At 44.2% G+C, this 25,073-nt stretch overlaps 1 protein-coding gene across 1 annotated transcript in view; it reads left to right on the top strand.

Moving 5' to 3' along the window:
- Positions 1-24,749, top strand: part of stxbp6 (syntaxin binding protein 6 (amisyn)) — a 55,526-nt gene extending 30,777 nt beyond the window's left edge. The window contains exons 3-6 of the mRNA XM_030356275.1: positions 9,686-9,816; positions 10,163-10,328; positions 20,918-21,075; positions 23,157-24,749. Of these exons, the coding sequence (XP_030212135.1) occupies positions 9,686-9,816; positions 10,163-10,328; positions 20,918-21,075; positions 23,157-23,180 (479 nt within the window). The 3' untranslated portion in view covers positions 23,181-24,749. The remainder of the gene's footprint in view (positions 1-9,685; positions 9,817-10,162; positions 10,329-20,917; positions 21,076-23,156) is intronic.
- The last annotated feature ends 324 nt before the right edge of the window (positions 24,750-25,073 follow it).

Consider the following 25,073-nt stretch of genomic DNA (forward strand, 5'->3'; position numbering starts at 1 on the left):
TTTTTCCGTGTGAAGCTTTTCATTTCCTAGTTTTATGTTTTATTTTGTTCTCCATTCTATTATCTTGTAAAAAAAAAAAGTGGTTCGGGTACTGGTGAGCTGTAAATGTGATATAATTCGTGAACTGATTCTTAACTAATGCAAGTGCACTCGCATGCCGATACCAATAAGAAGGGGCGTTTTCTATGAAGACACAAAGAGACACTTATAGACATAATACTCAATGCTCTGAAAAAGCATTGAAAATGATTGCTGATGCCGTTAAAGCCTCTTGCCATTGTAACCCAAGGCTTCGTGAAACACAAAACAAACGGCTTCACAATTTACCAAATAAATTGAAAAGTTAGCAGAATGTTTTCCCATGTTTTAGTCCCTTGGTAGATTCTCATGTTCATGGCTGTCATGTTTAAATGCCTGGCAGCTAACCTATGTTCTGTTATTCTTTACACATATTTAATCTTTCATGAGTCGCCTTGTATGTAAGCTATTTTGACAGAGTTGTTTCTGCAATAATGGATACAGAGGGTGGTCCATTTATTGCGCTAAGACCTATTTAGCTTTACCTAACAGGACACAGATGATACACAGGATGAGCTCAGCAATGAGTCCTGTTAAGATGTCCAAGTTCGAAGAAATCAACCCACTATATTGACAGTTTTGATTTTTTTTTTCTTCAAGCAGAATCATGCCTTTTTGGCAATGATTATAAGTAATCTGCTCCCTAGCTTAATATTTGGGGTATCTTTAATTGGTTGAGGACTTTTGCTTAAACTGTCGTCTGTAAGGCTCTCCTGTAGACTTTTTTTCTGCACAGTTGAAGGGAAATTGAAATATTGAGTGTTAGTTTAAGCCGCTCTGGAATTCTTTCCTTCCGATTTGTGGGATATAACTTTCAGTATTTTCAATATTTAATAAGGTGGGATATTTTACGTTCTTTTCGAGCTTTGGTTGTTATTAAATGACAAACTTTTTTTCGTATTATCCTTCCTCAATACGGATTTTGTTTTGCTGGCCGGTTGATGGATTTCTGCGTGAGGCCGGGGTGCACCGGCTAAGAAGTGCACATTGCCAAGCATAGACAGTAATGTGGGCACCGCGTTGTACGGACCTGGGCAGCATGGTCCGCCTCTCAGCTTGTATTTTATCCTTCTTACATTGGGGATAAGGAAACAAATCCATCCTTTCCCCATCATTATAAGTCTAAAGAAATCCATTGCCAAACACAGTAGCTTTTTATAAAAATCTTGTTACGCTGTTCATTTCATGTTTTACTGCTTGTTAGTACGTCAGATTTTACCGTGGCACAGCAGATTATCCCTGGGGCCCTTGCCCAGGTCAATTGGTCTAGCGAAGCTTACGCTTCAAACCGTTTTATGGCTTTGCACTTTCCTGTTTTCTATTTGTATGCCTGTTGTCTCCTCCTTTTCAGTCCTCCTCCTCTTCTCCTCCCTTGTTAGTGGCTCCCTCAGGGTACTCAACTTTATTCATCCATCCAACTATAATGTTTGAAGATGAAGCAACGAGCTGATGTCCACAAATTGGCCAATTTGCCATGGATAAATAAATGTTACAAATAAAAAACATTGTTCAATCTAGAAATGGGTCTGTAGCTCTGCAATACTTGTGCCCATTAAAATTATTCCCCGCAATCCCCAAATTCCATTACAAATAAATAAACCAATCAACACAATTTAACCCATGAAATTCCAAGTTTGTTGGAGCTGATAGTTTCAGTGGAGAGTAGAACAGTAGCTCTGTTTCAACAAGACACGCAAGCCATTAGAGACATTAGAGATATTTCAGTGCAGCCGATGTAATCAAACTGTGACAGCCAAACCCCTGGGTCAGTGGCCCAGGGTAATTAACTGTTCCCCTGTGCATCTATGGATCCTGGCTGTGGAGGAATCTCTTATTGTGATCAGGCTATTAAGGGCTCCGCAGCACTGCAGGATACAGGAGATCGAGTGAGGCTGCATTGTAGATTCCAGTGTGTGTGTGTGTGTGTGTGTGTGTGTGTGTGTGTGTGTGTGTGTGTGTGTGTGTGTGTGTGTGTGTGTGTGTGTGTGTGTGTGTGTGTGTGTGTGTGTGTGTGTGTGTGTGTGTGTGTGTGTTTTCCCCACCGCTACCCCCTGCCAAGATGGCCAAGTTGGCCAAGTTGAACCATGATTAATCTAGAATCCTGGTTAATTTGTACTTATTTGTGCCAGTTAACTTCAAGCCTTCTAGCCATCTTCTTCCAAATGTTTATTTTAATCATTCTCCCAACACTTCCCAATGAAAATGTTCTCCAGTGAGATGTTGTTAGTCTTCCTCTGCCTCAGGTTATTCATTCTTCAATCCGCTGACTGAATCCTTTCCATTGATCAGTGTACTGTCCCAGACTGACACTACCACAGGCTGTGAATGAATGCATCACGGGGCCATTAGCTAGGATTTAATAATGGGCTGTACTCGCTTGCCACCCATATCAATGAAATATTTATATTAATTTGTCTTCAATGAGCATATCAAATCAACCCTGTACGTTAACATCTGTTCTTCTGAAATGCACTATAATGGTATTTGGTATTTTTGTTACAAGGTAGGCTTCATATTTAAGTACAAATTGTTAAGAAATATCTTCCAATTGTAAGGTATTGCTTCACCTCTGAGACTTTAATCTATTGGCTTTGCATAGCTGATTAACAATTTGTTAAACTGCCTTCCTTTTATTGTTCTTTTCCTGAGCACGTTTATAATTGGATTGAAAAGGGAATTGGCTGATGTAAATCAAGACTTAATCAAGTCAAAATCGAGAATCATTAAAAAGCCCTTTCAGGTTTGAATTACACTTATTTATGTTCCTCAAGGTAACCGGACGGAAGGAAAGATTTTCATAAGGTCAGACCAGCTGAATAGTGGCCTGTTCACTCTGGCATCACTTTCATCGACTGAATTTCTCGAGTTGGGGGACAATTCCATTTAGCCTACCACCATAAAAATATTTAATCTGTTATCATAACAGGGCAATTGAGGAAAAAACGTGACATACGAGATCTAGAGATTTGTTATTTGAAGTCGACTATAAAATAGAGTAGGATCTCTCAATTGTATTTTTCCATACCGTAGCTTCTTCTGTGCACGTGGTCGAGGCGTTGACTGCATAAAATAACGTTGAAGACAATACAAGCAGGGATGAAAGTAATACTACAGTTCTATTCATGAATAAAATAATCAGTATTCCTCTTGCTTATTAACGACAAAACCCTGCCAATTTGATGTGCAATTAGCATAGTAGCCGGTATGAAATAAAAAAATATATGATGTCCCTACAGAACATTTAAACCTAAATAAGTGGATTGGATGCAAGTCAACATTTATATTTAACAAATAATCATATGGGGTTGTAAAAATTCAAATAGAAAAATGGGTGTTATAATAATTATTGGGAATCGAACCCAGAACCTCTTCGCTGCGAATCAAGTGCATGCTTGGGACACTGATTTCTACAATGAATCAGTTTCCCTTTGTTTTCATTATAATCATCATTAGCAGAAACACTGTGCATTCTTTTTCAACTGATTTTCATAACCATTAGCATTAATTATTCTAACTTTATTCTTGCGAGAAATAAGCCATTAAAGTCAAAATACAGCAGTTAAAATCAGTGGGTTGTTTTGTTCTACTCAGTTAGTTCTATAATTACTATAATTTGATCACTTCAAACTTGAGTTGCATCTTTCTGGCCATACAGTTGGTTTGCAAAATAGGTAAACATCGCCGCCATAGAAATAAAATGTAAATGAATGAGTCACAAGTTGAACACAATAGTCTTACTGTGGGTAACTGTTGTGGAGTGCATTGTTGCTACTCAATTGAGAGTGTGTCGAATGCTGCCAGTCTCTTTTGTGCGTGTTTTCTGAGACATATTTGTCTTCTCTATGACATAGTGTGTGGTATCTCTCACTGTGCGCCACCACTGCTCTCTCTACAGCCCCTGCTTGGTTTCCATCAATGCAGATCCAGGGCTCATGGGGAGATGCCTCCTTGTTGGCAGCCTGTGGAGGCGATTGTCCTTGGGTGTAGTGGTTGGGCTCATGCTAGCAGCTTGCCTCATCCCGCTTGACAGGCTCTCTCCGAAGATAACAGTGTGTCTCAGCTCTGGCAGGATGGCAGTGTGGGGGTTTGCTTTAAAATAGACCTGTAATCATGGGACCTAGACAGTGAGAAAAGGACTCTTGAGACTTTCTAATAACGTGCCAGCAGATCCAGAATTCAACCTGTAGGGAAGGTTATTTTATTGCTGTTTGGTTACTTATCTGGTCATATAGCTCCCTAAGCGATGGTAGTGCTTTTTAAGAGTACAACATGATTACACCTTCAGTGTTGTAATGGTGGGTCATTCTGTGTGGATGTTTTGCTTAAGACCCAAAGGCCATGGACCATATGTCTGGCTTGGATCCGCAAACACTGACATCACAAAGCTTTGGGAGGCCTCTCCTAGTAAAGCTACACACAGCGAGTTCTTGCTTCAGTTGTTTAACAATATGGCTTGCAGATGTCTAGTCTAAACACCAAAATCCATTTTTATTTTTGTTCAACTGGTTATTACATGAAAACACTGAACCAATATTTGCACAATATATTTTGACCTCACCTGTAGTGTATGATTGGTTCTTGGGGTTTTACACTGACTGGCGGATGAACCCGGCCTGTTCTCCCAAGTAGGAACCTTGGCTCACTACATTGTGGAACCAAGTCACTTTTCAGTGTGTGCAAAACTGAACCATGCTGACTTTCTAGAGGACTCTTCGTGGTGAGTTCCAAGCGAAGGTCATCTTCAGCTAAAAGGCTTACATTTTTTTGGCACCCAAATGGAGGTACCAATATTGGACTAACTGGAAGATAAAGCAGGAATGAATGTAGATATAACGTTGCTGGTGGATGGGTCTTAACCATTTGTGTGTTGTCCCTAGTCAGGTGCAGCTGCCACTCGCTCAACAGGTGCCTTTTATGTGATGCAAATTAGATTACCATGGTTACGGTAACAGATGATTTCTCAAGGGATCCATAGCCCACCTGCTGGATATGGGAACTTTGAAATGCTTCTGAAGATGGAAAGACTGTGTTATTTATGCAAATTTTAACTAATTAACAACCTTTTTGCTATTGTTGCGTTCTCTTGTGTATAATATTTAGTTCATGCCTATCAGATTTTGGTCATTGTGTAATTCTTTTAAGTTGGGCCTTCCTGGGCGGTCTTCATAATTCTGTTTTGATTGTGCTGAACGCTGGCCCGAATCTAGCTGTGTGCATTGCACTGCCAAAACACTTATTTTGGCACGAGTTGCACTGGATCACATTTCGTTAGCAAAGCACTCTGTTAAACATGAAACACAAATGCTCGGGCCCATTTTCAAAGTATAAAGTGCACACACTTCGCACATGATCATTAAATTCATGTAAACAGCATTGCAAGGAACCACAACTGTGATAAAAATGTTTGGCTGGTATGTGGATTCCCTTCAGGCAAAAGCTCATGCCCTTGGCAATGAGCTCATTGAGGCCCCTGTGATTCAAAGGACATTAAAGCAAGGCACAATGACAGCGAGTGGCTGTGAACCATACTTTAATCTTCCTCTGGCAGCCATCTTCAGGCAACGCTTTGGTAGATTCTCTATAGTAGCAACCCATTTTACATTTTGTCTTTTCGAGATTCATAATAAGTCATGTGTTCTTTTTAGATAAGGGTGTTGAATCCCAGCCAAAAAGGTTTGGACACCAATGTCCACAGTGTAACTTTGAGTCTACCTGGTTATAACTGGACATGTGCTTTCTGGTGATAAATTCATTCATATTTATTTTGGTATCCTTGCCTTTTCTCATTAATGAAAAACATATTCAGGGAATTAATTAAGAAATCAGCAGGGATCACAGATGATGGACCCCTTCAGTATTCGGTGACTTTTAGTAATTGCTTCGTAAGCCAGGGAGCGACTTGCCCTAAGTGTGAGGCAGGGTCTGAATATGAAATTGGCTCTTTGATTAAGACCTCAGTATAGCGAGTGGGTTGAGTGTGCAGCAGTACTGCAGCCTGAGACAACAGATATGTTTTTCAGAGGTTTACCGATGCATAATAGGGTCTACCTCTCAACATTATGTCTGTAAGTATATAAAACATATCGAATTCAACGTTATCTTTTGTGAAAAGTGATTCATTATTCATATCCACTTCCTGCAAATAACCCTTTGCATTTATATTTTAAGCAGTGGTGGCGGTATTGCGTTCGCTTTACCGCACCGTTGTAACGAAAAGAGAGCTGAGCCGCAAGGCAAAGCTCTCGATCTACCGGTCGATCTTCGTTCCTATCCTCACCTATGGTCATGAGGGCTGGGTGATGACCGAAAGGACGAGATCGCGGGTACAAGCGGCCAAGATGAGTTTTCTCAGAAGGGTGGCTGGCGTCTCCCTTAGGGATAGGGTGAGAAGCTCAGCCATCCGTGAGGAACTCGGATTAGAGCCGCTGCTCCTTTACTTAGAAAGGAGTCAGCTGAGGTGGTTCGGGCATCTGGTAAGGATGCCCACTGGGCGCCTTCCTTGGGAGGTGTTTCAGGCACGTCCAGTGGGGAGGAGACCTCGGGGAAGACCCAGGACTAGGTGGAGAGATTATATCTCAACACTGGCCTGGGAACGCCTCGGGATCCCCCTGTCAGAGCTGGTCAATGTGGCCCTGGAAAGGGAAGTCTGGGGCCCCCTGCTTGAGCTGCTCCCCCCGCGACCCGACCCCGGATAAGCGGACGAAAATGAGATGAGATGAGATGAGATTTATATTTTCTCTATATCTGAAATATATTTGGAAAAAAGTTCAAAGATTACAAGATCATCCAATATATAGGGAGACTAGCACCTTTTATAGAGTTTGCATATTAAATAATGAACAAGAAAGGAATGCTTTGCTCCATTATGTTTTACTTTACAGTACAGCTCCCTTTCAACTACTGTGCTCTGCTAGGGATTTTTTTTCTCATCTGCAGTCAGGTCACACTCGTGACAGATCTCCAGACACATGAAGCAGGGCAGGATTACCGAGAGTCTGGCCAGTAGATGATGGCAATAACACCACACATGAAAAAAGACTGTCTTTCTCTCTATCATTTGTCTATTGCACGCACTCTCACTGTCTCTGTCTCTCGCTTTCTCTGTCCAGCAATCTCTCTCACTCTCTCTCCTGTTCTCCATCCCCCTCTCTCGCTCTCTGGTTATATCCATATTTGGACCTCCTTCACTGTACATCCTCCCTACCCCCTTTTTCCCTCGGATCCCCAAGTTAATCATGTTAGGGCTGCAAGCGACACTGTGCTCTATACAGTACTGTTTGCAGTTCACATGGTATTGAATGACCTTTATTTTTACGGTTTTACCCTTTCACATAGTGGCGGATAATAACCCCCCACCCCTGAAAGGACATTGCCAACTTGTGACCCAAGATGTATCAATTTAACATGGTGGTGGTCTGTGCGGTTTGGGATTGAATCAACGTACTGAAGAACAAAATGGTATGAAACGGTGGCACACCTTCCCCACAGCCTGTCTGTCTTCATCATGCTGTCTCTCCTTCTACTGTACTCCCCCCCCAGAGTCAGGCCACCCTCACACAATGAGCTACAGCTGTCCAAATTGACCTAGCAGACCTGTGCAAACATCCCTTCTGACGCAAAACCCATCCCCACTTTTATTATGAAAATCCACTCTGAATGGAGAATAAAGGGTGCGGCTTCTGAAACATATTTCAGGAAAACAAAGCACTGGTGAACAGCAATGCATGGAACCATTATGATGACAACAATGACCAAGATGTTAGCATTTTAATTTGAAAAGTACCAACACTCCAGTGATCAGTACCAGATATAGAGTAAGGCAGCACCTGGGGCCAATCTGGATATCGGACATGACACGTGTGCAGAGCTAACATAAACCAGGGTACCTGCGTAAAGCATAACACAATTATGTTATGGCCTTCCAGGAGGTACACAGAAGGTTCAGCAATTTAACCAATCAGAGGAAATGACGAAACATGACGAAAATGTAGCCCCTGGATGATCCATTTACAGTGAGCTTTGATCTCGCCATGGAAAGCCTCAAGTGTAGAATTCCTGAGTGGGAATGACATGGAAGTGTATGGGATCGCTTGGAGTAACAAGGTCATGGCAGGTCAGTGTGATGTCATGGAGCAGGATGTGGATTGTGGTGTTTTGCTTGACGACATCCTCTGATTAAAATGAGGAATTCAAGCTGTTTTGTATATTGTCCCAAATACAGTTAGTAGAAAAAAAGAAAATTCACCATCAGCAATTCATTAAGAGAGTTTCATCATTATTGATGAAGTAAAACAACCTGTTTGGCACAGTTTGGAAGGACTTCTAGGTGCATTCTACACATTGTGGTACTTACGATATAGATATTTTTATTATTTCTGTGTAGATGCACAGTATAGACACATCAGGCTCTAGCACACGTTTAGAAGGGATAAATACTGTACTTGGATCACCCTTTGCTTTTTTACAGGAGTCTGCTGTACTTGATCAGGCTGTGGCTTCCTTCAGGAAATGTATCATCAGATTCTTGTTGTTATTGGAAACAACAGTGGAATGTCTATTGTTAACGTTCTCTGTTGATTCTGCCATCCACAGCTGTTACAGAGGAAGCATGGGACTTTTGGTAGTCTGGTTGACACTGATTACACGCAGGTTTTTGATCCCAACTGCTCCAGTGGTCACAATGTAGCCAAGAGGTGGTGATGGACTAATCAGCCACAAATCATTAATGGCCGACATACGGCCAAAAAATATGACCTGTGACTTACCGATCAACTTGAAATCAACTAATTGCAGGAGCCGATAACATGAACTGTTGTTGTTCAGTTAGGGAGACAACAATTAATGTTAAGCCTGCTTTGATATAATTCCTCTTTAAAATACACACACACACACGCACACGCACACACATTACGCACACCTGGAGACCCAACACACACACAACTCACATTCAAGGTAGGCTTCACTTTGCTATGGACATAGCCCAATTTGTTGATCTCAGTTATAGGATGTTATCAGCCTGCATCTCACTGGAGAACAGGCTTCACTCAGCTTAAGTTAAGAAACTTAAATTATGCAGGTTTGTGCTAAAGAATATTGTTAGTCGAAACTATTCAAGTATCCATAACCTCAAGGACAAGGCTACTCCCCAGTTTTTCCTTCTGCTTTATGTGAAACTCACTGGCTACTCCACTGCTTTAATGGATATGGCTTTCTTGAAGCATACACTTTATAACCACGCTGTCTGCTGTAGCTCAACCCTGGTCTAAATTTGCGAGTGTAGCCTCCTTTCATCGAGCTCAGAAAACTATTGGAAACTTTATACACTTCTTTTGCATTCTGCTTATTTATGTTTTTCTTATATTTGAATTGTTGTTTTGGAACAGTTTACTTGTCCCAGTGCAAATACATTCATCAAGTTTGTTCAAAACTCACTTTTCCTAAATCCAAGTATGCTTGCATTATTTATGAGCTGCACATGATGGAGATTGAAACTGAAAGACATTTTTCCATAAAGAATTTCACCATAGGCTAAGGCCGACCCCAACAATAAACCTAATCCTACTCTATATGTTTTTTTATGAGGGTTTATTTTTTTTTATGTTCCCAGTTACGAATAGGAAGCCATCCCAGTTGTCCATTACCAAAGTCAAGCAGTTTGAGGGCTCCTCTGCCTTCACCAAGAGGTCAATGTGGACCATAGACCAGCTACAGCAAATCAACGGCATCGACCCCAACAGAGTGAGTATGTCCATTCTGCACTGATCTACATTGTTAAAAACCCTCCCTCTGCAGTTCATGGGAGAAGTTGTTTCTTCTTCAGAAGGCTGCATAGTCTAGTGTGGTTAGGGTGTTTGACTCAGAGCCCATGGGTTCTGGGTTCGAACCCCAATGTCCACAGTCTACATCCTTGACCAAGTTGCCCTAACCTGCTGATTAATGACATGTGTCCATAACAATTGATTCTCTCTGTTAATTTTTACAAAAGCGTCAAATGACTCAATGACGAATAGTTTACTTGTCCCCACCCATCACACCATTGCTGAAGCTTGACTCATGTCCTTCTTGCGTGCGCGTGTTTTCCCAGGACTGTCCTGAGTTTGACTTGACGTTTGACAACGCCTTCGACCAGTGGGCCGCCAGCTCGGCAGGGGAGAAGTGCACCTTCGTCCAGATCCTCCATCACACCTGTCAGCGCTACACGCCCAACAAGAAACCCGAGTTTGTCAACTGTCAGGCCAAACTGATGGGAGGTAAATATTGTCTGCGGCCGCAAGCAGTACTGTCCCTCCTTAATCCTCACATGCACACGAGTGCTATTTGCAACGGTGAGGTCTTCTGTGTGGAATAACCACCATTGGTACACCATATGTCTCTACGTCACAGGCGTAGCCTAAAGGCTTAGTTATGGTTGCACGTCGACGTGATGCACTGGGGTTTACGGACCCATTACATCCATCCAAACCTTACTTGCGTCCACCACCAGGGCCTGATGTGCGCCTCCATAAAATTGGGAGGCGAAAACTTAAAAAATGCTATTAACCAAAACCTTTCACAGACTATGATCAGAATCGGGGAAATCAAATAAGTACATATTTTGCATTTACGTAGAGACCCACGGTTATCCACGGTTGTTCGTCTTCGAGGTATGATTCTATGTGGATGAATCATACTTAATTGACGACCAAACCAGTAGCTCCGACCCTCCAACTAACTGTTATAGTGAGTGTGCTGTGTGTAATTACATTCTTCCCTTACTGTGTGGTCAGAACCGGAAGACCACTGTTCTGTTTTTGATGTGGTGTTTTTTGGATTTAATCAACATTACTATTACTCATTAATTATGTATCCCGGGAAAACTCCCAATTCCTGCCACTCCCACATGTAAACATTAACATCATCCACTACAAACACACATTTTCAAATATCCTAACGGTTGATTTTTAAATGAATGGTATTTGCATGTGCATGTGGTTAATGTAGATGATCAATCTGAAGATTGTGCAGAGATAGAGTTTGTTTTCACAAGGGTTTGGCGATATAATCTCTGCCGTGGCCATGGCGCCTGCCGGGGTTGTGGAATTCTGAATGGCATAATCAATTATCGATCTGTTTATCATCATGTCTTCAAACAGCACTGGGCCTACTGGTTTATTCATTGGGTTATTTATGGAATTACATACTCCCCCCCGCCCCCCGAACATCTACAACCTCAACCAAACAATAACCCTTCCCATGCTACAACCAAAGGTTAGGTGTGTGTGTTGGTTGCACAGTGTTTGTGTGCGCAATTGAGGCCATCATTCTATCCATTCATTGGATATGGAGGGTTGTTGTACTGTGTGTGTGTGTGTGTGTGTGTGTGTGTGTGTGTGTGTGTGTGTGTGTGTGTGTGTGTGTGTGTCTCTCATCTGTCTCTGTCCGTACGTAATGTGTCTTGTTTGTTGTGATACTTTTTCTCGTACTGTGTGTTAGTGTGTGCGTGTGGGCAGTGCTGTCATGGTGTGAGGTATAGCACTGTGTCTGCACTGCAGGAATTCATGTGGGGAGCAGATGTAGCATCACACCCGCACGCCTACAGTCCTTGGTTCTACACACTATTATCCCATTGTAGTGCTCAGCCTGGCTGACATCACAGGCATCACACAAGTTAGGGGATTACATAAAACGACAATGCTTTCCATGAAGGAAATAAGCCCCTTGTAGCTAGCTTTCATAGACACACGTTATTACATAGCACTTTTCAAGCGTAAGCAATACGTCTCAATAAAACATTCCAAAGTAGTTAAGAACAAATGGTGTGTTACGGGACGAGGAGCGAAGAGGAGGCCACCGCCGGTTCTGTCCACGTCGGTTTAAGTCTCACACCAGTGCAAAACAAAACACATCAAGCTGCTCGGGTGTGGGACCATGACTGCGGTGGACTCTTCTCTTCAGAGACCGTCAAGGAGTGGACCTTCTGAGGAACACAAAGAAGGATATAGATTTTACCCATTGGATGTCGCTTTATGCAAATTCGTTGGATGTCAACATAGGGTAGAAGAGGAAAAAGATTGGTCATACATCATTAGGTAGTTAGTAGCTCACCCCCTGGGGAGGAAGTTGAATGTCCAGAGATTTTTTATTTTGCCAGAGACTATTAGGTGAATTTTTTTCCAGGGAGAGTCAACCTAATAAGCTGTGTGAAGTGGTCACTAAGGGCTATACAGTATGAACTGGAAGGACCCCATCTCAGACAACAGGAATGAAAGGCAACATGATCAACCAGCCATGCAGTTAGATCCTCTAGAAGAGACAGCCAATTATCTCATCCTTCAAACTCATGTTTTATTGGTTGCGCCGTCAACACAATACAACCAATAGCCTGACACTTTTCCCTGCATTTTAGGAGCATCAAGAATTGTAAAAACATACAGGGAATAATACGTCAATTTATGTGGGGGATTTTCGATGCCTTAGTCTTTGATGTGCTGGGGCCATCACAGCGTTTGGAGGCATTATTACTGGTGACAATGTCTAGAGCTTAGCTTTACCCTTTTGTTTTTTGACAGCACACTGAGACAGTGTGGAGCTGAATTTAGTGGCACTTACCCTGTCAATTTGCTGGATACAAAACCAAAGGGGTTTTGTGTGTGGTGGACATAATTTGGTCTATTGCTCTTCTTTAGCACATATGGCCGATAAGTGTAACGTGTTAAAGGTTTGTGTATGTATGTGTGTTTGTGTGTGCGAGTGTGTGTGTGTCTGTATCTATGTCTGTGTATATGTGTCTATTTTACACAAAAATACCATCACTTACTCATCTGGGATTCCTATTATGTATGTCGTTGTTTTTTACAGCCATTCTTTGTTAGACATTTTTTGGAACTGCCTTAGGTTCTTGTCCAGTGACACCAAGCCAATAGCATATGACCCGTTTCAAGTGCATAAATAGGGCGTGCACGGTGAAGTGTTTTAGATGTTCGTGAGGCTTGTAATTGGTTGCTAATTAAAATATGTAACGCGTTGTGTTTGCCTTTTGATCAGGGCACTCCCCCACGCCCTGTTTCCTAATTACTCTCCAGAACCTTAAAACGTTTTCAGTTCTTTCAGGTCAAAGAGTCAGTTTTGACTTTTAAATTCCTCATCCTCATCCTCATCGTCATCCGCTTATCCGGGGTCGGGTCGCGGGGGGAGCAGCTCAAGCAAGGGGCCCCAGACTTCCCTTTCCCGGGCCACATTGACCAGCTCTGACGGGGGGATCCCGAGGCGTTCCCAGGCCAGTGTTGAGATATAATCTCTCCACCTAGTCCTGGGTCTTCCCCGAGGTCTCCTCCCCACTGGACGTGCCTGAAACACCTCCCAAGGAAGGCGCCCAGTGGGCATCCTTACCAGATGCCCGAACCACCTCAGCTGACTCCTTTCTAAGTAAAGGAGCAGCGGCTCTAATCCGAGTTCCTCACGGATGGCTGAGCTTCTCACCCTATCCCTAAGGGAGACGCCAGCCACCCTTCTGAGAAAACTCATCTCGGCCGCTTGTACCCGCGATCTCGTCCTTTCGGTCATCACCCAGCCCTCATGACCATAGGTGAGGATAGGAACGAAGATCGACCGGTAGATCGAGAGCTTTGCCTTGCGGCTCAGCTCTCTTTTCGTTACAACGGTGCGGTAAAGCGAACGCAATACCGCCCCCGCTGCTCCGATTCTCCGGCCAATCTCACGCTCCATAGTACCCTCACTCGCGAACAAGACCCCGAGGTACTTGAACTCCTTCACCTGGGCTAAGGACTCATTTCCTACCCGGAGTAAGCAATCCACCGGTTTCCTGCTAAGAGTCATGGCCTCAGATTTAGCGGTGCTGATCCTCATCCCAGCCGCTTCACACTCGGCCGCCAGCCGATCCAGTGAGTGCTGAAGGTCACAGGCCGATGATCCAATGAGGACCACATCATCTGCAAAAAGCAGTGACGAGATCCTCAGACCACCGAACTGCAACCCCTCCCCACCACGACTACGCCTCGATATCCTGTCCATGTATATCACAAACAGGATTGGTGACAAGGCGCAGCCCTGGCGGAGACCAGCACCCACTGAGAACGAAACTGACTGGCTGCCGAGAACACGAACACAGCTCTCGCTTTGGGAGTACAAAGATTGGATGGCCCTGAGGATAGACCCCCTTACCCCATACTCCCGCAGCACCTCCCACAGTTTCTCCCGGGGGACCCGGTCATACGCCTTCTCCAGATCCACAAAACACATGTAGACCGGATGGGCATACTCCCAGGCCCCCTCCAGGATCCTTGCGAGAGTGAAGAGCTGGTCCGTAGTTCCACGTCCGGGGCGAAAACCGCATTGTTCCTCTTCAATCTGAGGTTCGACGATCGGCCGAACCCTCCTTTCCAGCACCTTGGAGTAGACTTTACCAGGGAGGCTGAGAAGTGTGATACCCCGGTAATTGGCACACACTCTCTGGTCCCCCTTTTTGAACAGGGGAACCACCACCCCGGTTTGCCACTCCTTTGGCACTGTACCCGACTCCCACGCGATGTTGAATAGGCGTGTCAACCATGACAGCCCCTCAACACCCAGAGCCTTTAGCATTTCTGGCTGGATCTCATCAATCCCTGGGGCTTTGCCACTGCGGAGATGTTTGACTACCTCAGTGACCTCCACCAGGGAAATTGACGACGAAACACCATCAACCTCGAGCTCTGCCTCCAACATAGAGGGCGTGTTATTCGGATTCAGGAGTTCCTCAAAGTGTTCCTTCCAACGTCCGACGACCTCCTCAGTTGAGGTCAACAGAGTCCCATCCTTACTGTACACAGCTTGGATGGTTCCCCGTTTCCCCCTCCTGAGGTGCCGGATAGTCTTCCAGAAACACTTTGGTGCCGACCGAAAGTCCTTCTCCATGGCCTCTCCGAACTTCTCCCACACCCGCTGCTTAGCCTCCGACACGGCAGCCGCTGCAGCCCTTCGAGCCTGTCGGTACCCTGCAACCGAGTCAGGAGTCCTCCAGGATATCATATCCCGGAAGGCCTCCTTCTTCAGTCGGACGGCTTCCCTGACCACCGGTGTCCACCACGGTGTCCGAGGGTTACCGCCCCTTGAGGAGCCTAAGACCCTGAGGCCACAGCTAGCCACCGCAGCTTCAGCAATGGAGGCTTTGAACACCGCCCACTCCGGCTCAATGCCCCCAACCTCCACAGGAATGCCAGAAAAGCTCCGCCGGAGGTGTGAGTTGAAGATACCTAGGACGGGGGCCTCCTCCAGACGTTCCCAGTTCACCCGCACTACTCGTTTGGGCTTACCAGGTCTATCCGGAAATTTCCCCCATTCCCTGATCCAACTCACAACCAGATGGTGGTCGGTTGACAGTTCCGCCCCTCTCTTTACCCGAGTGTCCAAAACATGCGGCCTCAGGTCAGATGACACGATCACGAAATCGATCATCGATCTTCGGCCTAGGGTACTCTGGTACCAGGTACACTTATGAGCACCCTTATGTTCGAACATGGTGTTTGTTATGGATAATCCATGACTAGCACAGAAGTCCAATAACAAACGACCGCTCGGGTTTAGATCAGGGAGGCCGTTCCTCCCCACCACGCCTCTCCAGGTGTCTCCATCGTTGCCCACGTGGGCGTTGAAGTCTCCCAGCAGAACTACGGAGTCCCCTACTGGAGCCCCATACAGGACTCCATTCAGGGTCTCCAAGAAGGCCGAGTACTCTGAGCTGCTGTTTGGTGCATATGCACAAACAACAGTCAGAGTTTTCCCCCCTACAACCCTTAGGCGCAGGGAGGCGACCCTCTCGTCTACCGGGGTAAACTCCAACACCGCGGCGCTCAGCCGGGGATTTATGAGTATCCCCACACCCGCCCGGCGCCTCACGCCCTCGGCAACTCCGGAGAAGAATAGAGTCCAACCCTTATCCAGGAGTACGGTACCAGAGCTGAGACTGTGCGTGGAGGTAAGCCCCACCAGATCTAACTGATAGCGCTCCACCTCCCTCACAAGCTCCGGTTCCTTTCCCCACAGCGAGGTGACGTTCCACGTCCCCAGAGCCAGCTTCTGCCGCCCGGGTCTGGTCCGTCGAGACCCCTGACCTTCGCTGCCACCCATGTGGCTGCGCACCCGACCCCAACGGGTCTTCCCACAGGTGGTGGGCCCATGGGATGAAGAGAGGGGGGGTGCCACGTAGTTTGTTCGGGCTGTGCCCGACCGGGCTCCGTGGCAAACCCGGCCACCAGGCGCTCGCCATCGAGCCCTCCGTCTGGGCCTGGCTCCAGACGGGGGCCCCGGGCTTCCTCCGGGCCGGGTCACACCTCCTCTTTTTTCGTTCTTCATTGGAGTTTTTTGAACCATTCTTAGTCTGGCCCCTCACCTGAGACCACTCTGCCATGAGAGACCCTACCAGGAGCACAAGGCTCCCGACAACACAGCTCTCAGGTTCACAGGGACACGCAAACCTCTCCACCACGATAAGGTGACGGTTCCAGGAGAGGACTTTTAAATTATGCATTGAAAAACCTTTTTTGGTCCGTTTTATCAGGTTAGAGCCTCTGCATTGAGATAAACATATGACTGTTTATTAGAGTGAAGTGCTGTTAAATAAATAGGTGAAATATCATTTATCTTGTTGCAAGTTTAATATTGGTTGAGCTATTACTCCTTGGGTCAGGTTAAATGGAAGGGAAGTCATCTTATTCATGCAAAAAAAGCAGTCACTTGTGAAGCTTCCCATTAGCAGATGCATAGGTAAAGAAATAACACACCATTTTGATCTAACAATAATCGAATTGGATTGGCCTAACCTGCTTTAACACAACTTTTGGATTGAAGTGCTTTAACATCACCTATTTTCTCATTTTGACAGTGGATTTTCCTACAAAAAAGTAACAGTTTGGGACTAATTTCAAAAGATACAAAATATTTGTAAATATAAGTTAAAACATTTTGACTTTGATTATTTTCTCATGACAGAGGACCAGGATGTAGTTGTTCGTTGCAGGGTCTTTTTGAGCAAGATGAGGAAAGAGTTGGTTGTCCAACATGGGCATCTACGCAGACAAGGTAAGACAGGGGTGTCTCATAAAGTCATGAAATCACATTTTAATTAACCCCGTTTGTTGAAACACTTCCAGCACTACCCAAGGACTTTTCCCTAAAAGGCCAGCTTTCCTGATTACCTGTGTTTACCAATAAAACATCAACTTCGACTTTGTCCCTTGTTAACATATACAGTACATGTTTGTTTACATTCCTGGCATTCTCAAGTTATTCATCATGTATCAGAGAGAGGGATGATGACCCAGGATAAGGGGTTTAGTTGTTATCAAAAGGTCATGTTTTAATCCATTACTCTAAGGACAGACGGGCTATTCTGGTGCAGAGGGAGGGTGTGTCAGCTTAAGGAGAATTACAATAGCGTCCCTGTTTGGAGGGACCGGACGGGGCTCTGTATAACTGAGTATATTTCCTTGTTCCTTCACACCAGGCATCCCTCGGTCCAGACGGTTATGCTGAAAAAGAGAGTATCATGACATCTATCAGCTGATTAAATTCCCTCTCAGACGAGTATTCATGGTAACCTAGTACCTGTTTATCTGTCAGATGTGCCGTGGCTCTCGTACAGTAAGGACACAATGTTCCAGGGTATCCCCCATATTAGCATACATATCTCTTAGCATAAGCATTGTTTGATAGTGATGAAAAAATAGGGTATATTCCCTTAAAACATCTGGCTAACACCAAAAAAAAATCCTATTTGCATTTCTGTATTTTTTTCTCTCTGGTTACAGCTTGTGACAGAGTTCAAACAATATGCTTGAGCAGCATTCAACGTTTACAAAACCAAAGCACACATTTGTCTCTCTCTATCTCTCCTCCCTTTTGTGCTTTATTTCTTTGTCTTTGCCTCCAGTAGATAATCTGACAAGTAGTTGGCCTGCATGGCAGTCCATTTTGGGTTTCACTTGTGTTTTGTTACCAAATAGCAATTCAAGAGAGAGAGTGATGGAGAGAGATCATTTTGTGCAACTAAATCGTATGGTTCTACGTTCAATTCTCCGGCAGCAACTTTGTAAAGTAAGTAGGGCTGTAGTAAGCTAAATAAATTCTTGTTAGACTGACATACCTGACATAAGTCATTGGGTTTCGGATCAACTCTTGGTCCGAGTCCGATTCATCTAGGGCAGAGTATCTACGGGTCGCACACCAGACAAGTTATTGGTATAAATAATCAATGTTATTTCTAACACAATAAAGCCTATCACTCAAAAATACAGTCTGCATATGTCCCTCCCTCCCCTGAAAAGAATGGGTAAGAAGCGCTTTTGTCTTTATGAAAGTAGCTGCAGCGATAGTCCGATCAATGGGAATAGAGTCGGACAGGAGCATATCAACCAAACCAACCGACCCAGAGGCTGTCATCCCTAGTAAACAGATGGACGACTTGATTAACATGGTTGTTTTCAATGAGCGTGTATGTTATCGAAATAAGAGCAGACTTTCTTTTCAATGGACATTATTCTGCAGTTCTGTCCACCTACACATGACAGTGCATGTAATTACATGCACCAACCAGGAGAATATGATTACACTCTGTCTCACTGCAAAGAAACAGCCAGGCAGGAAAGTGGATGGGAATGGTGGATGGAAAAAGGTGGAACCGTTTCGTTATTGGTAGGCTCCCAAATGGCCGTGGGTTGTGTGTGCCGGAGGCTGTCCAGGGCTGGGTTTGTGGGGGCTGAGGGGCCGTGGAGGGCTGGGTTTGTGTGGGTTGGGGGAATGGGATTGCCGGTATTATGCTTGCGGGCGGCTCTGAGCCATAGAGGATTAAGAGAAAAGTGTCTGGAGGTGAAGAGGTCTTCCTTCCTACAAGGACGCTGCATCCTTCATTGCAAGCCCTTACATTCCAAGGCGGAAACGTGGTGAAGCATATTGGGTAATAATGATAACAGTGATCTTTATTTATATGCTGCTTTGCACGACAGATGTTTCACGGTGGTATTAAACCACTAAGGTGTTTAATAACAAGAACTCTACATGCACGGATAAACACCATCATAAGTTACTGTAAAAATATTGAGTCCTGTTAGATGGACAGACGCCTCCTTCCATCCAACCGGTTTTCTTGCCGGTTGGAAAAATGTTGATTAAATACCAGCAATTTAACTTTCCCCAAGCGGTGGTTGAGTAGAGCCCGCAGAGACAGACAGCCTAGAGCCTGTGGTTTGTACCGTCACCCCTAGAGAATCTCAGTCCAGGGGAAAAAACTCCTAGCTGTGCGTGTGCATTTGCATTCACACGGTGTGCTTCTGTGCGTCTCGCGTTGTTTCAGTGTGTGAGCTTTGATGCAGTGCAGCGCCTATAGTGTTCGCCTATGTGTTTGTGTACGTGTGTGTGTTTGCTGAACACTTAACGCATCGAATGAACTTCTTTCTGAATGAAAAGAAGATTCCTCTCTGTCTGCACGGGGGCGGTAATGTGGAGGCCACTGCACCAGTGCCCTCTCCTCCTATCTATCCATCCGCCTACCTCCCTGAATGCCACAGGACAGAGGAATGTACTATATATTGCACAGCTCCAGTCAGGGAATCACGAGTCTTAATAACACCCTCTGTCCCTTCTAGCCTTGCAATCTCTGTCCTCAACATTTCCCTCACACTCATTTATCGCCACAGTTTTAAGGTCCAGGAAGGAATTACCTCTTGGTATTGTCCCCAATGGGCATGTCTGAATTTGTTTCTCTATTTTCGCTGAGACAGTTTGAAGTTAAGACATATAACTTAAATTTGCTCTTATTTGGCCTATGGGTGAGGTGGGTAGGCGAGTGCTCGGTATTTTTATATTAATATAAATATTTTCTGAATATAATGGGCATACTCACGACTTAGGCTGGGGTCTACAGTGTTTTGCAGTCCTCTCTCGCACACAGCCCTAGTTGTGGCGTTTTTTTTGTTTCACTAAAGAATAACTATGCGTCATAAGTGGCACTGCAAAGCAAAAACCCCCATTGTCTTGTTGGGCAATTCACAAGCAACAATGGACTAAATAAGTTCCAAATCAATGCCATTGTTTCCCTCTCCCAAAGTGTTTTTTATACCCATATCTACATAGTGTTTCCCAAGGTGATGGATTATACCAACCTGGGTGGGTGCCAGCGCAGTGGCAACAATGAGAAAATGGAATTGTTTTTTGGTTTAGTTCATTGTGTGCACAATTTGGGCACAACAATTTTAGGGCTTCAGATGAATTTCTTTTTTAACCGGCTTGTCCGCATGACAAACCGGCGCTTCCCGAAGTTGCATTGTGCATTGCGACCTACGGTTTATTGACTTTTAGTCATTAAAGAGCAGGTCCTGGGGTGGACATTTTCACGTCAAGAGAGCAGAGCCCGTTTTGGAGCGATCGGGTTTCACAGGTTTTTCGATTATTTGAAAAGTGTCCACCTCATGACATTGAGAGTGCCTCGGTGATGCTGGAAAACGAAACAGTGAATTACTCTGTACCTGTTAAGAGAAAGGTAGCAGCACACACGGGTGACGGGTTAGTTTCAGTTCGTCCCTTCTCACAGAAAATACTGTTCTTTGGGAGGAAACCGCATTCGCTTGTTTGACGCGTTGTTCTTCCATGACTCCACTTTGATGTGCTTTCAAGTATTAACGACAATGCTTTGGGTCACGGATTGACCCACTAACAGAAACTACAATGGAACAGCTTAAGTTCAAGGTCTCTATCATTCTTCCTGATCCCCGCCAATTGGAATCATTCTGTCCTATATTTCTCCTTTTCTCTCCCGCCTGCCGTCCACTCATACTCATGCATAAGTTCCCTGTTCCTCTGCTCCCCTCAGGTAACAGCATACTGCACACAGCGGCTGACAGCGTGACCAGTGCGGTTCAGAAGGCCAGCCAGGCCCTGAATGAGCGCGGCGAGCGTCTGGGCCGCGCCGAAGACAAGACCGCCGACATGATGAACAGCTCCGAGCAGTTCGCCGTCACGGCTCACAAAGTAAGACCCTGGCGATGGGGGGAAGTCAGGGCGACTGATGTGACGGGAGGGACATGTAACATGTACAATCCAGGATGTAGCCCTCACTGTGTGGGAACCTAACTGTGATACACGGAGGTTCTTTCCTACACAACTCTGAGTATTAAGTTTACGTTCTGTCCTTTTAGCCAATGCGACTTCAATCAAATGATTTCAGAGTTTTATTGATTACAGCCAATTTCAAATCAAATGGTATTATCAGGGAATGGTGTAAAACTAAATGAAAGGCCATTAGAAGACAGCGTAGTTTTTTATCTTTTTCTATGGACTTGTGTCAGGCATTAGGGGCTTTTGTTGTCTTCTATTCACATCATTACTCTCGATCTAAACGTATTCTCTTATTCTCTCTGCGGTTTTCCCCATTTGCCCACTCTTAATGTCATGCTGCTTAACGAGGCTGTAGCATAATTTACCGTACTCTTGTGCTTCCTGTTTTCATGAAAAAAATATCAATAAGACAGGGAAAATCCAGGGCTCTAGCAAACCCAAACCCTTCAGTCGTGGAACTTGCAGTCAACCACGTAATGTCATTCACCATCACTGGTTGAATATTGTTACCTACTTAATCTTTACATTTATGCAATTAAAGTTTTCCATCAATTTCAGCTTATTTATGTAGATCTGAAGTAGTCTCATTGGTAACCCACAAATCTGGTGTATTATCATTATCATACACCATCCTTTAGGTCACAGATCTTTGGGTCAAACATGGGCCCAGGTCCAAGTAGACCCAAGAGGCTCAGGGTCAAGCACTAGGGCCCTAGCTTAATAAGAGTTTGAGAAAGGTGGATCTTACATTCTGAGACCATCTGTCTGTAACCCTGGTGTTCAGTCTTCAGCTTATATAAATCACAGTGGATAGCAGGAGCCTCACACACAGTATCAAATGTAGACGTTGGATCAAACTCAGGTGCAAGTTTCCAAGTCCAGGAACTTCCAGAAAGGCTACGGAATCAATACTTGTGTTCAAAACTTTATTCTTGGGCTCACGCAAGATACCCCAAAACAACCACCAGGGTCCTTCCGTGGCTCAGCAACTTCTTAGCTTAATCTTCCCATGCTTGTTCCCAGGATTCTTCCCATGATTCTTCTCCCATGCTTCATCTCAATTCAGCACATTTCAAGGGCGGAGCTCTCAGTTACCTCCAATCATACTTGTTATCTAACAAAAAGGTGTAACCCACTGGTTACAATTGGGTTATAGTTATTCGAATCAAGACAATCATGAACCGCCTGCACAATAGTACAATCGTCAACAGATACCAAAGACTGCATTCACAAGGCTGTCTTTGGGCTCCTTGTATTGACTTGGTTTTTAATGGTGCATTTAGGGCATGTGGATGATGGTCGGCACACACATCACTCATCATTCACCCTTCATTATTAATTAATCACACATGGTTGTCCAAAGACTCAGACAGTGATTTCCGATAAAGGCTTGAAAGAGCAGGTAGGGCTATTGCTTTTTTCCTAATGCTTTGCTGCACTCCATCGCAACTCAATAAAAGATCATCAAAATTATAATCAGTAGTTGGTTCATAGGTGAGACAGTGAGACAATAGCGCACACGTTCTCACCTTCCCACCTCCCATTGGTTTGGTATCTAAATGCCAAACGCACTATAGTGCTGCTCTGCTTCCCCCACCTGATCAATCTCTGAACTGCAGTGTGTGTGTGTGTGTGTGTGTGTGTGTGTGTGTGTGTGTGTGTGTGTGTGTGTGTGTGTGTGTGTGTGTGTGTGTGTGTGTGTGTGTGTGTGTGTGTGTGTGTGTGTGTGTGTGGCCAAAACTTTAATGGTTCCTGCACTTTTTTGTTATTATTTGCGAGAATAACCAGGCAAGCGCCACTAAAAATTATAATCTATTGCAGGACAAAATAATAAAAAGGGGATTACTAAGCACATTTTTTTGTGCTGACTTGCATTTTTCGTTATGAGGACGTTTAAATATACATTACTGGTACTGTAGGAAGCTGTCCTAACCCAATTTAACTCTCCCTCTCCCTCTCCCTCTCCCTCTCTCTCTCTCTCTCTCTCTCTCCAGCTTGCCATGAAGCACAAGTGTTAGACCAGTGCCAAACCCAGCTCGCAGGATGCTTGGAGAACAGCCGCTAGCCTGTCACCACAGAACGGATGGAACTCAGATTGTATTGTTTTTAATCTTCTTTTTATATATATATATTTGCGGATTTGTTAACAGGTAACACATAATTATTTAATACCGGCACATCTTGACGAGGATGGACACAGCGAGCTGGCTGAAGTGAAACAGAGAGAAAGAATATATATATATATATATATATATATATATATTTCTTGCGATTTCTTACTTTAAAAAAGACGTGACAAGCCGAGACAACGATGTTGCGACGAGCCGAAACAAAAGTTCTCTTTGTGTCGTCGTGTGGTGCGGCCGACCTACTCCTCACCATCACAGGCCATCATTAGTGTCCTCCCTTTATAAATTACTCATATGATTCCTCACACTGGTTGTTCATGTCTTCTGCTGTTCATTTTTATTTTTGGGCATACATTACATTATGTTAAGAGCCCTCTTTGTTGTGGCTCTTTGACCAATGTGTTTGCGTGTGCAAGTATGTGCGTGAGTGTGTGTGTGTGTGTGTGTGTAAGAGGGATCGAGAAGCAAGGCATCTACTGGAGATGACTCTAGTGTACAACTAGCCGGGCACATTGATGAACAGAAAACACAACATCGCCTGCTTCAAACGTACGCTTGAGACGACGGATGAAATCCCTTGCAAACTAAACGCTGCTTTGACAGTTGAGTGGTGTCCGCTGTGGTTTTCCGATGTACGGTTTTCAAAGGGCCCACGTTGGCGGCCCTTACTTTAGTGTCTACACATGTTTCAAGCACTTGAGTATTAGCCAGAAACGCAATGAACACTTTGTATTCGGATTCGCTTCTGTGATTCATGCATGCAAGAACGGCGGAGATTCAGTGCTCTTATTTTACAAATAATACAGAAAAATACATTTGTTAAAGCCATGTTGTACTCTTCATCTGAATAAGCTTTGGAAGGTCTTATAATTCACAGGTCAAAAGGGAGAAAAAAAACATACAGTAGCAATGTACACCAGCTTCAGCATTGTATAAAAGCATATACATGTAATTCCTGCACACTGTGTTCAGTGTTACTCGAGCAGATTTGTCCTGTGAACTTGTGATACTCCCTGGCTGTGTTTAAACTATGATCATAAGCTTATCTTGTATCATATTTGTTTTATTTTGTTGACATGTCTGGGTTAATCGTGAAGATATGACTACGTATATGTATATACTGAGGAAATTACTCACACATTGACAGTGTCCCCAATAACAGCATCAATGTGTACTAGTGAGTTTGAACCTCATAACTGTGGCTTAGGGGCAACATATTTGACTTTTTGTATTTATGATTGTTCTTATGAATGTTACACTCTCACGATGCGCACTGGCATTGTCCTCCTTGCTGATCACTTGTTGACGAGTTCAAGGTGAAAAACATCTACTGTGGACTCTTAGTCTGCTGTCTTAATGAATCAATTTTTTGGCTTACTTACTGGTCTGCTCATACTTCAACCTAACACTTTGGATGTTTGTTGTTTTAATAAAACAAAGAGGAGACATTAAACTGGATTGTGTTTAGTGTGACTTGCTTTGTTAAGTGAGAACTTGTACTATTAGGAATGGAAATATACCCATCTCTATATGGCATAAAATATGTCTGCAATATAAATATGCATTGAATTATGCATAGGTTTTGTTTTCACATTGACGCCTAATATTACATCATAAAATAGGGCCATTACTTTCTCTCCCAATGCAGAATGACGTTTTTCAAGACTGATGTCTTTATTGGGAAATGAGAATGAAATTGGATTTTCAAATTGACTACATCGTCTTTATCCCCCTCCTATAGACCCCAGCCCAGTGGATTTAATTGGGAACTATTATTAGGGA

Source organism: Gadus morhua, chromosome 5 (genome assembly GCF_902167405.1).
Source record: "Gadus morhua chromosome 5, gadMor3.0, whole genome shotgun sequence".
In the NCBI taxonomy this organism is placed as follows: Eukaryota; Metazoa; Chordata; class Actinopteri; order Gadiformes; family Gadidae; genus Gadus; species Gadus morhua.